Genomic DNA, 13,416 nt, shown 5'->3' on the forward strand with positions numbered 1-13,416 from the left:
TTTTAATGAATGCATCTATCCCTCTGGCTTTTGTTGTAGATTTTTTTTAAACTCATACATCAAGTGTAATACATGGAAGAACAGGTCTGGAGCCCTTCTACTGGAAAAAAACATGCAATGCTATCCTTATGAATGTATTGAATAAATGCAGTATATTGAATGATATGTACATTACAAAAGTTGTATTATTATAATAAAAGATCAATTACAATGTAATAATTACATTATGTTTGTAAACTTGACATTTGCCTTTCTAATCCTATTCAATTCTAAATGAAAATATTGGATAACTGAAATAGATGTAAAAAAAATGTGTGCCTGTGTACGTCATAAATGTTCCTCTCGTTGAGGAATGTAATCATCTGTATCTGAGAGGGATGAATCATCCGTTTCTGATCTATCGGTGCTTCACCTGACGCCACGCAAGAGAATTAACTTAGAAAATCTGGGTTGGAGACTGTATGAGCAAAGAGAATATTATCCCTTTAAGATACGCACTTTTAAGAGATCAGGCACTTTTTAAGTGGTCCACATGATCTGGGTGCTTGTCAATAGCAGAGGATTGGAGCTTGGTATCTCTATTTGTTCCATTAGCTCATTTTCCAAGTATGAAGAGTGTCATTCATAGGCACTTCACGTCTTAGACATTCTGATCTTTAAAAAAATGTCTCAGTTGAAATCCTGTCTTTTGACGTTCCAGCCAGTGAGTGATGAGTGAGTGAACTTACAGAGGCTTGCTAAAGTGGCAGCAGTTCACAGTGTGAGGATTTGAAAAGGATGCGGCGGTATTAGAATCTCCCAGGCTGCTCTGCTCCTCTCCTGTGAGTCTGAGTGACTCCTGAGTCACGGCTGTGAATCACTCCTCTCTCCATGTCTCTCTCCCTCCCTACTGTAGCCAGCAGTGTGGCATTGACGCCACATGGCAGAGTGGCTCTCTCTCTCTTACAAACTCAGCTTTGCCTCGCTGGGCCCCACCATCATGACTCACTACACCTGATGGCCATACTGCCAGTTGCCCGGCAACTATTATTTGACATCATCACCCTCCCAGAGGGTTCCCATGTTTGACAGGTCCACATAACTCAGCCGTTCGTCGGGGGAAGTGCGTAGTCCTCCACTGGTTACCGTGATGTCTACTGTACTGCCGTTGCCTGAGGCAGTGGAGAGGCTGCAGGGGTTCATGACTGGAGGTCAGTCGTCACGGTGATGCAGTGGCTGGGCTGGTACCAAACACACTGCATCCCCCTTAGCCATACAAGGGTATCAATGAGCGTCCCTGACACACTGTCATAACCACTAGTGCGGGTTGACTCATAACTTGCAGTCCCCACAGATATATCCACGGGTGGGTGGGTTTAGGGTAATTAAATATTGTGTGGGTGAAGGGTGGGTGGGTGGATGAAGGGTGGGTGGGTGGGTGGCGGGGTGGTTGAATAAAGAGAAAATAATACCTTTTTATAAATGCATCATTCTTGTGGAATCTCTAGCTATAGGCTCCATTGAGATTTTTCTTTCATTATTTTTATCTGGCATTAGTGTGTAAGCCTAAGCTTTAGGGCCTAACTGTATGCGGGCCAAATAGTCTACAAGCCAATCGCCAAATGCTTTAGGGAGCTGGGTAGAAGAAGTTTACATTGATCCACAGAGGCAAAAAAGACAATGTCAGAGCTTAACTCAATAAGAGAAAAGCTGCGAAATTAAGAGGGAGGGACAGAAAAGTAAAGTTTGGGAAAGATGATAGCAGTGCTGGCTATGTTATGTGTGATGAGTGTGAGGAACTATACAAATTCGACAGTCCCAAGACGGGGACTTCAAACAGGCCTATGGCATGTCAAGGGAGCTGTAGCCTACTGTTCAGATGGGTTAAATGTAAACTGAAATCTGGACACTGACTGTAGGTCTATAACCTCTCAAATAGCCTTAATATTAACTCCTGCAGGATTAAGCATTACTTGCAGTAAAATTATGTTAAATAATAAGTTATACAGTATTCCGTCTGTAGAGGTGCTATCTTTCTCAGCATCATAAAATCTGTTCGAATTTCAACCACATAAAATATGCATACAAGTCGAACATACAAGTCGGACTGAAATCTTATCAGAAACATGTTGGGTCGTTTTCACAACCTTCTATTTCCTTACAACCGGTCAAACTGATGTTATTTGGGAATTTTGAACAGAAAATCTTTCTTGTTTTTTGGGGGGTTCTTGCATTTTCTCCTCTAAACATATTTGCTCCGTGAAAGAAGCAGAGATGACAGAGAGAACTTTACCAATGTCAACAAGACTGAAGCATTCATTCTATCAATTTATGACATTATTCTGGTGAGCAAGGGTTTATGTAGCAAGGTATAATGACAGAAGAGAAGCTGCATGCATCTAATTACAAGCAGAAACATTTGTAAAATCAGGCAAAAAGAATCCTGCATCCCCTGTTAAAAATTTGTTCTGGCGTCTCTGACTGTAGCCTACAGCACATTTTCTATATTAGCGGTTTAGAGTTAGGGAGTGGGCCTCAGTTTTTAACTTTATCACATATAGTCGTGTGGTTGCGGATGGGTAATTGCAATCGCGGGTGGGTGCGGGTGGACATACAGCTGACCCGCGCACCACTAATAACCTCCCCTGCACTAAAGCCCACCCAGCATCTCTATTCACTCTGGTCTGTCACTTTGTGACCTGTATGTCACTCTGGAGCCAATCAGCACCTGCTACAAAGGTCAAAGTTCACCGAAAAGGCAGCCTATATGTTTGCATCTAAAAAGGCAATTCCTTTTTCAGTTCATATGGTCCCAGCGCACGTTACATTCAAATTCTGTACAGGCTATTAAGCACAGAATTGATTTCTAATCAAAAGACTGCGTCTCTGCGTGCAAGAAGGTCAAAGCGCTTTTCCCACAGAGGATCTAAATTTGCCTGGTTGAGTCACCCTTGATAAATTTGATCAGATTTGTATTGGAATACAAGGGCCCATTATAGTAAGATCACAGAGTCTTTTCTCTTTTCTCTCTTACTGGGAGCTCCAGTCTCTGGATGGAAAAGTGGCTTTGTGTGCAAACAGTAGCTGAGGCGTAACCAGGTGTAATTAACGGAGGCCAGAGAAAGGAAGTGAATCTCACTTACCCGTAGAATCTCCTCCACACAGCTGGAGTCACTGGACAGGCTGACCTGCACACACACACACACACACACACACACACACACACACACACACACACACACACACACACACACACACACACACACACACACACACACACACACACACACACACACACACACACAGAATAAAAATACCTGTTAGGGAGAGGAAGAAAAGACAACAAAAGATAGTTTCAAAGTAGCCAAAAGGTTCTGAGAGCGCTTCTGATGTAAAGGGTGAGCTGAAGTCCATCTCAACAAAGAATAACAGATAAAATAAAGAAAACCCCCAGAATATTTGATATTTTCATCCGCAGACATAGAAAACACATATCCATATTGAGTGGTATGTATTATTCACAGACAGAGAGGACAAATAGGCCTATCTATTCTCAGTCAGAGAGATGACTGCTAGGGGATGACATCACTTTTAATGGCTCACAAAGGGTCTTAGGTAATCACACAGTACCAGCGAGCCAACAGCTCACCCCGTCAACCCAGACACACAGCAGACTTGGAGCAGACCAGCACTGCCCCAGACTGGGTCAGATAAATCCTAGGCCTGGAATGGACCAGGATTGTATTTTATTTTTATTTGAGAAAAGAATACCTCATCTTTTCATCGCATACAGAACGGAGATGCCTGATGTACTCGCAGTAATTGTAATAATGTCAGTATTACAAGTGGAACAAATGACAAGCTATGGTAATGCCATGAGGTCACCATGCAGTCATTGCCAAAGACAGGCTGAACTGATAAAATATTCAAATTCAATATGCCACCTGGCTCTATACAGTATATAGATCATGTTGGCAAACATGCTAATTGCAGCTCAACAGATAATTACGGAATCTAAGTATAACCTAATACCTCATCACAAACTGATAGAGAGAGTGAGGATTATATTGGATATGGCCAGTTCATAGCAAATTTGACCATAGCAGTGAATCTTCAGTAATGCTGTGTGTGTGTGTGTGTGTGTGTGTGTGTGTGTGTGTGTGTGTGTGTGTGTGTGTGTGTGTGTGTGTGTGTGTGTGTGTGTGTGTGTGTGTGTGTGTGTGTGTGTGTGTGTATGTGTGTGTGTATGTGTAGGCTAAAATACATACTGTAGTTGATCTCTGGGCTGACTGATGAGATCATGCCACCCACAGAGCCACATGGGACCCTGGATGACTGGCTGGCCCTCACACAGTCTCCTCTGCTCTGGTAGTGGCATCAGCCCACCCCGTGCATGACTGGGGGCATCTTGGCACTGGAAAGGTCAGTGAGTCCGAAGAGAGGGTTAGGGGCGTTGGGTAGGGAGGAGGCGTGGGGTGAGGAGTGATGGAGGGAGCAGAGCTGGGCTTTATCCACCTCAGGCTGCAGGGAGCTGGGTAGCTACACACAGTAGCATCCCCAAGATGCTCCTTATGCCATGGCTGACCTGTCATGTTCCTCCAGCCTCCTTCTACACTACCATCCTCTGACTGTTTGACACAATGGTGTGATATGTGCTGCAAAGCTGCTAAACTACATGCAAAGCCTCAGTGGCAATGAGGAAATAAATAAAGATAAAATATACTCAGTAAGATTTTGTAGTTGTAAATGATTGTGATTTAATGAATATGCATCTTTGCAAAGTACCAGCTCCTATTGAATTCTGAGTATCAACAGAACTGAAACCATGACAGAAAGCAATTATAACACACAAAATGGTAGAACGCGTTGTTTAACTATTACATCAAAAAGTGAATTAGTAAAACAAAATCTATATTTCACCAGTATTCCTCTCCAGAGATATTAGTGTTTGACTGTTTGTGTCTGTGTATTTATGAATGAGCCATGCTATACAGTGCCAGTCCACAGCGGAGGGTGTCTGAAGTCATCCTAATTCATCCCAGATCCCACAAGGGGGATTGGAGTCTGTAGGAGCTTTGTAAACAAGCCTCACAGACAGACATAAACTTCCTGTTAGCTCAACCAACAGCACATAATATCCTGTTCCCATAGAAACCAACCAAGTGACTCTAATCAGATGGTTTCTCTACCATTGTCCTGGCTCTGTCTAATATCACTCCATGGTACAGAAGTACAGGGGCACAACTTATTCCAGCCACACCAGGTCCATATCACCGTCAGCTGTGGTGAACCCCATTTAGATTCCAGGCGTGACTCTCGGAGGTGCTCTATGTCTGCCTTGTTCCTCTGCCTCGGGAATGAACACCAAATGTCAAAGATATAAAGAGGAATCCCAGTTCAGTGACAAACAGTTTAGACCCACTGAGAGGTTTGGGCTTGTCGGGATCAAGTCAGATGTGACAGATATCTGGGTTTGTATTGCAGATATTGAAGTTATTGTCATGGTTATGATCCTGGAGCTAATGGAAGTCAGTTGAGGTAAAACAAAGAGCATCAGAGGCAGTGCAGCCGACTGGTTGACAAATTGTGACATTTCAGATAGCATTTGACAAATGTGATTGAACAGACAATGCATTTTCAATGGGTTGAAGAGTGCGTTTACAGACGCAATAAAGCACGTTAATTTCTCATATTCCCCAGTTATTTTGCAAAATGGCTGGAACAGAATTATCCAGCTGAGATCTTATTTCCTAACTCAGGCAGGGTTCTCTGTGTACCTGCCGTTCCAGTCAGATTGAATGGACTTACAAATCATTTCTCTGCGATAGGCAATTTCCCCATGTGAATAAAAGTTTTGCAAGATGCCCGTATTCCAGAATAGCGTGGTTCCACAGGCAATGTAAAATAAAAATGAGATACGCTCTTCAGATGTAATTCTCCACAGTTCCATGTTAAAAATCATTTGTGTGGACAGTGTATGGACTGTAAAGTGTATGCAGGAGTCTGAAATCGTGAGGGATCGAAAAACACAGAAAATCCAATACTGAATATTGAGCAGCTCAGTGTTACAACCGGTTACAACTCACAAGTTTTAATCACACTAAAGCAGTTAATTGTATCTTCACAGTGATGAATTTAACATGCTTGGTGTTTTTCTCACACGGAGATCACTGGAAGTGTCATTAATCTCTCTCCAAGTTATTTTTTTGGCAAGACACGGGTAAATGGAAAAAAAAGGGAAAAAAGGATAGAACATTTTTTTGTCAGTCACCTCATTCTGCAAACTGCAGAATGCTTTCAGGGAAAAATAAGACCAATTGCTTTGAATGATGTGCAGATCCAGGGAATATTGTAGAGGCAATTACTGGGGCAGAAATACGTTTTCTTTGAAATAGCTGTTGAGAAAAGCGTCTGTGCATCAACAACAGATAAGATGTATTAACCTCATTTTTAAAAACGCAGTATCAAAGTTGCACAAGGCTCTGATGCTCTCGCAACCACTCAAATTGTGCTTAAAAAGTGGAAGAGCAGCTCCAGGAACAAATAGGTAGATTTGAACATGAGACGATAAGCAGAAGCTCACAGAGGGCTTTCTAGCTGTCTATCCTTCTGACAGTGGACGGATGAATAAACAACGGGAAAAACATGATTGATGACAGAAAAAAGGACACACAGATAGTCACAGACAGTCACATAGTGCAGTCGGCCCATTTCATGGGCTAACTGATATATAGACACAGATGAATAGATTAACTTATGAGATGGAAAATAAATGTATCTCTCTAGATGAGCATTTGTTTGTCAGTGATTGTGTGTGACAAGCAGACATCAGATGTAGGTGTTTGTGCCACACCATGCCTCAGGGGGAACCTGATATACACACAAAACCCAAGCAAGATATTAGTCAATTTGAGTCAACATCTTTATTAACAATGAAAAAGGGGGAGGCTTACAAGCTGAAGAACACCATCCCAACTGTGAAGCACGGCAGTGGCAGCATCATGCTGTGGGGGTGCTTTGCTGCAGGAGGGACTGGTGCACTTCACAAAATAGATGGCATCATGAGGTAGGAAAATTATGTGGACATATTGAAGCAACATCTCAAGACATCAGTCAGGAAGTTAAAGCTTGGTCGCAAATGGGTCTTCCAAATGGACAATGACCCCAAGCATACTTTCAAAGTTGTGGCAAAATGGCTTAAGGACAACAAAGTCAAGGTGTTGGAGTGGCCATCACAAAGCCCTGAACTCAATCTTATAGAACATTTGTGGGCAGAACTGAAAAAGCGTGTGCGAGCAAGGAGGCCTACAAACCTGACTCAGTTACACCAGCTCTGTTAGGAGGAATGGGCCAAAATTCACCCAACTTATTGTGGGAAGCTTGTGGAAGGCTACCCGAAATGTTTGACCCAAGTTAAACAATTTAAAGGCAATGATACCAAATACTAATTGAGTGTATGTAAACTTCTGACCCACTGGGAATGTGATGAAAGAAATAAAAGCTGAAATAAATAATTCTCTCTACTATTATACTGACATTTCACATTCTTAAAATAAAGTGGTGATCCTAACTGACATAAGACAGGGAATTTTTACTAGGATTAAATGTCAGGAATGGTGAAAAACTGAGTTTAAATGTATTTGGCTAATGTGTATGTAAACTTCCGACTTCAACTGTGTATATATATATAGCTATTGGGCAGTGATCCAACACGGAGCTTAAGGAGTCCTTAGGGCATTTGACATTGAACCCCCCCCCGCCCCCCCCCCCACCCCCCCCGCCCAAGGCTGAACCTAACAATAGAGGGCTAGCTCACATGAGAGAGTAGTTACTGTATCTGAGTGACCCTTTACACAGCAGAGCTATCTCACAGAGATGGGATCAGACACTAACAGACACACAGAGGAACAAGTACAACAGAGGAACTGATGTTAAGCATGAAAATGGAACAAGTTGTCCCAATGAAGTTGTCAGTCAGTAAGGAGCTCTTTGAACTGTCAGATCAACAGAGAGAAAAAACTGTTTCACTTCCTAATTCCCATTTATGCCATGTCACACACAGTAACGGAACAATAAATATTTTTTCAAAATAGTAATATGATTAAATCAACAACACTACAGATACCTCAGTATTTTATAAATGTTCTGAGTATGCCTCCTTAAGTACAGTTTCTTACAATACATTTAATCAGACTCGTTTTACACATGCCTGCCCAAGATGACCTGAACCTCAATCAAATGCAGCCAGTTCATTCTAAATGGGCATTCTAATTTCCAACCTGCATACCCATTTCATTGCTCACTGACATTTCCCAGCAATACCACAATTATAAGGGGAACCGATAGATTGTTCTGTTGCATAGTGACTCACTAACATGCTTGGTTCCAGCAATTCCGCAGGCCTACTTCCATTCCTCAGGGCATACGCCAAAAAATATTTTCTGCAGGGTCGTTATAATCAGGTACTTCATTGAATTCATTGAACTCCTGACTGATTCGGTTCTCCCTTCTATTCCACATCCTCTGCTTGCCTCTGTTTTCCATATTGTTTTATTGTAGGAGCTGGCTTTCACGTTTAATCTGATTTCCACACTTCATTTTCAATGGCTTTTGTGAAGGCACAGCCGGGCTCATCTCTCACGGATACACACACCTCTCACGCGTTTCAGAACAGCCAGGGCCCCTCTGAAGCATTTAACACGTTTGTGTACCTGAACACAGCAACAGGCAGCTTTCAAAGGCTTTAGCTTTATGCTACAGACCGCCTTCAGAAAGATAGTTCTGGAAGGTATTGAGGCACCTCTTAGAGCTCATAGAGGACTTTTTTCTCCCTCTCTTTTCTTCCCAGGCTTGCTGCTCTGCCCTCTGCCCCATGGGACAGCGCCCTCTGTGTGGGCGTGCTGGGGGTGTGGGTCTGCTGGGGCATGGACACTAACACAGGGAGACACCCAGCTGGGATGAGTGGAGGGGAGGAGACTCCCCTGTCAGGCACTGCACAGCCCCTGCCACCTCCGCTTAGCGTGACGCTGGCCATGAGGCCAAACAACACTGTGGCAAACTGGCAGGTAGACATACAGACTCACAAAAACAAACAGACAGACATACGGATGGACAGATGGACAGACAGAGTCACTTCACAGACGCAACCAAACACCCAAACAAATAAGATGCACCTATCCTATAGTAAGAAGTAGAGCGCCCTAGGGCTGGGCATGGAGGTAGAGGCCCAGCCTGTGCTCCTGCCACCCCCACAGAATGCACAATCCCTGGGGCTCAGCGTGCAGCCTTGCCTGCCTCTGCCTCAGCCGCCCCCCAGCGCTTACACCACCAAACAGATGGAACAAAGGGACCTAATTACCATGCAAAGCACAACATCCCTCAGATGCTAGTGGAAGCGTGACTACAGGCAGGGGGAACGCTAGCTGGTCCTGCAGGGGAAACCTCCCCCATATGACCACCCAGGCATAAAGCAGAGGACCCAGCCTGGCTTCCCTGCCAGGCAGCCAGGCTGCAGGAAGGGAGATGTGTAATCTCCAGGTACTTTAATTCACTATTAATCTTGGCTTGCTAATCATTCAGCATGATACCCCAAGTGCCTGGAGCTACAGCCAGGCTGAGGCACCGAGCACCACTCCTCTCCTCAAAGGGAAAAGTAATGAGCTCTGCCAGCATTAACAAATGATACAGTAGAAAGACTGGGGATCGTTGAGGAAGAGAGGGGGCAAATGAGGGGAATTATAATGGTTACCCTGAGAGAATTCCAGTCCATCATCTCAAAAATCTGACCTTTATTGTGGAACGCTAAGTGACGTGTTGTCAGGAGGGGCCAGCATCTGAGAGAGGGGCGTTGTACCACTGTAGGTGTAAAAGCTCCCTCCACAGCAATTAGCTGATGGAGTAAATACACCAGCTGCTGAACCGAGGCCCTCAGGGGCCAGACGCTTAGATCTTCTCATCGCTCACATAGAATGGAAATAGTCTCAAAAATACTATGCCAAAGGTAAAACTCAATTTTACTAACTTTCAGTGCTTAAATCACAGCTTAAATCACAGAGGGATTGGCTATGGCCAGAGGGATTCAAAGTGGTAAATTACCTGGGGATCTTTACTCTTAGCAATCTCAAACGAGTGATGCTCTATGTTTCCACACTGCTACTGTGGAGAGTGTGAATGAGGTCATAAAGTGGGCAGAGCTATAGGCTACCACTAATGAGCAGCAGCAGTATGTTTTACATGCATTCCAATTACGCAGCGCCGACGTCAGCCTAAGTTCCCTCTCTTATCCTAATTATCTGTTACTAATTAAAATTTTGGCTTGGGCTCTGCTAGGGAACGATGTTAACGTAAGTGTTCCTGTCAGTCCAAGAGTAATTTGATTTAGGCCGCGCTGCAGACCAATTAAATATGCTATTTATGCACAGTATGCAAGTCTCCATCTGCGTTTCATCATTATGAGGAGAGAGAGAGAGAGAGAGAGAGAGAGAGAGAGAGAGAGAGAGAGAGAGAAAGAGATAGATGGGTAAGAGGGAAGGATGATGGATAATGTAGAAGGGGCACTCCGGTTCTCCATAGATATAATGATTTAGGGGATCATTCTGGAGCAGACTGCATATGCAAATGATGTGGGTCTGCTCTCAGGATAGAGGTCAATGTCTGAGGAAGAAATAAGCAGGGATTGGTAGGAGGATGACTAAATTGAGTATTGTATGTATAGTATGAACTATGTTCACTATAAGCCCCTTCAGTGTTATAACATAAAAGTTATGTTTCAGTAGAGTGTATCCAGGCTGTATCACAACCGGCCGTGATTGGGAGTCCCATAGGGTGGCGCCCAATTGGCCCAGCGTCGTCCGGGTTTGGCCGGTGTAGGCCGTCATTGTAAATAAGAATTTGTTCTTAACTGACTTGCCTAGTTAAATAAAGGTTAAATAAAAAATAAAGAGTGCAAAGGTGGCTTAGCAGCGTTTCAAAAACAATTATCCAAATCTCTGAGCGGTTTCCCAAAACTATTGTTACTAAAGTTGCACTTGCAATTGTTACTAAAAACACTTATTTACTGAATTCTTCAGATTAGAGGTTTTCACAGATCCACCTGTACCCGAAAACCCGAGCGGGTCCAGATCCAGATTTCTAAATAATTTCACGGGTTTGGGTCGGGTCTGATATGATTGTCACGAGTTTCGGGAATGTGTAATTTTAACAGAATTGTCCAGAAGGGCCTGTACAGCTGCAGTCGAGAAAGAAATGTGGAGCGGGATGCGTGTATCTTGTTGTTGGCCAATCATAAGTAATACAAGTGTCAATAGGCTACAGTCGAAGAGCCTCCGTGTGTGGTAAAAGTTAAGATATATCTAATCAATGAAAGATGGAATTAAAATGACAGAATTAAAGGTTAAAGGAGAAGGATAGTCTACAACGATCAAGAGCCAACAGGTAGGCTGCTACTTAATATTCTGAATGAAGTTGTTATTTGTAACCGTAGGATGCAAATGCGCATGCACTGCAGCCTAATTAACCTATCTAGCTAACGTTAGCTAGCTTAACTAGCTTAACATATTTAGATGTAGCCAAGCCAGGTACTACAAAATCATATTTGATGATAAATAACCAAGCTATGGCAGCTATTAGTCTACTATAGCACCAGTCGGCTTGGTTGGTTGCTGTCTCTCATCTCTCTCCAATCATGTCACTTGCTCACAGCACGGCCCCTCTCCCACGTGCTAGAGCGGCACCTCTCGCCCTACCTCTCTCCCTTTTATCAGCTCTGGTTAATAAAGTAGCTTACAATAATAATTTTCTGATGCTTCCCTCACTCGGATCGGACCAGGTCTGGATCCGACCAGGTCTATACAGAACGGATTTAGTTGTCCTCGGGTCTGTTCGGGACTGGTCTCTATATTTAATAAAACCTTTATTTATGCATATCGGGTCTGGATAAGAAAGCCCTAGGTCCATTTCGGAAAGGGTCCAACTTTTTGCATAAGAATGTCTGCTAAATGACTCGGCTGTTATAGGAACGATGCATAGTTAAAACAAGCTAAAGTTCCATCGCTATCGGGACGATATGGCAATCACGGGCAGTTACAAAAGACTACTGTAGCTAATATCAACAGAACTATATAACAATCACAATTAGCTGTCATTAGACTTTAACACACAGCCTTTGTTTTCATATATTTTCATTTCATTTCAAGGTTTGTTTTTAAAGGCGTGAAGCTGCTAAAGTTTTGGTTACAGTGTGTAGCTACCTGGGTGCAGGTAAATAAATGGTGCTTTGTTGTGTTCTTAGAGAGTCCTCTGGGGAGAGGAAACTAGGCTGATGAAAGCAAGCCAGTGAGACATAAAATATATGAATGAGGATAGACACAAATGAGCAGAAAACACTAACACACACACTGAGATATTCACTCTCATTTTTGACATATATGAGGAGTTGTATTGTTCTTGCCTTGCTACTCAGATACCTAGACAAATTAACTGTGCAGAGCTGTGGTTGTGAGTTGTCCAATCATAGTTACAGGTTATAGATTGCAGCTTCACTTTATGGGCCAAAAAGAGCATTACATAAACTAGGGGAGAAAACAGAACTTTGGCAAAGGGATAGCCAAATGGGGAGGAGAGAGCTTCAAACATGATGATTGTTCCAAATACCACTAACTAGAGACCAGATTATAGAAACTGTGATTTACTGCCTACTGCTGTTATTTCTTCCATACATGCAGACACACACACACGAGCACACACACATGCCCCCCCACTCTCTCACACGCACATTATCTTTGCAGCCCAGTTTATAAACAGCATTGAGGGACTTTGAACAGTGAGACCTCATGGGGTATCGTGTGCACTTGTTTCAGAGGGCATTTGTGTCCGCTGATTTGTCGGCTGTCAAGCCCACATTACTGATGGCTCCTGACTTCAATTAATATTCATCTAGTGGAGAGGCATAGTGAGAGAGGGAGGGCCACTGTGACACGCACACCACACTGCTCCACATCACTGACTAACCATGTATTCAAATGAGGCTCCCGGGCTCACCCAATGGCTGACTGCTCCCACTGGTCCCACAGTGGAGAGGACAACATGATGAAAGGTGAATAACTGTAAATTACATGAACTCTACTTTACCTACATTCCAGTCCTCTACCTTTCATTAATGCTCTCCAACTGTGCATCTAACCAACTGTACCTCCAACCTCTTTATACTACTTTATAATCGCTTACCAATCTTTGAAATGATGTCTCCCCCCCATCAACCCTCTAACCACACCACCCCATGACCTCTTGAACCTCCTCTAGTACTCAGCAGCCTCTCTGCCCCAGTCCAGGCCCTGAGCACAGCCCAGCCAGCCCCTCTCTGCCCCAGCCAGGCCCGTTTGAAAGGCAATAATGTGTTAGATTAGAGGGGGGACAAACATTTCATCAGGAACTCTCCAA

General features: G+C 43.5%; 1 protein-coding gene across 3 annotated transcripts in view; it reads right to left on the reverse strand.

Moving 5' to 3' along the window:
• The window catches only part of LOC106604958 (AF4/FMR2 family member 2), a 176,305-nt gene that overhangs the window by 95,899 nt on the left and 66,990 nt on the right, over positions 1-13,416 (reverse strand). For 2 of the 3 annotated variants that reach the window (XM_014200135.2, XM_014200133.2), the window contains one exon: positions 3,123-3,167. The exons of the other annotated variant lie outside the window; for it this stretch is intronic. In XM_014200135.2, coding sequence (XP_014055610.2) covers positions 3,123-3,167 — 45 coding nt within the window. The remainder of the gene's footprint in view (positions 1-3,122; positions 3,168-13,416) is intronic. 3 annotated transcript variants of the gene reach the window in all.

This window comes from Salmo salar, chromosome ssa05 (assembly GCF_905237065.1).
Source record: "Salmo salar chromosome ssa05, Ssal_v3.1, whole genome shotgun sequence".
NCBI lineage: Eukaryota > Metazoa > Chordata > Actinopteri > Salmoniformes > Salmonidae > Salmo > Salmo salar.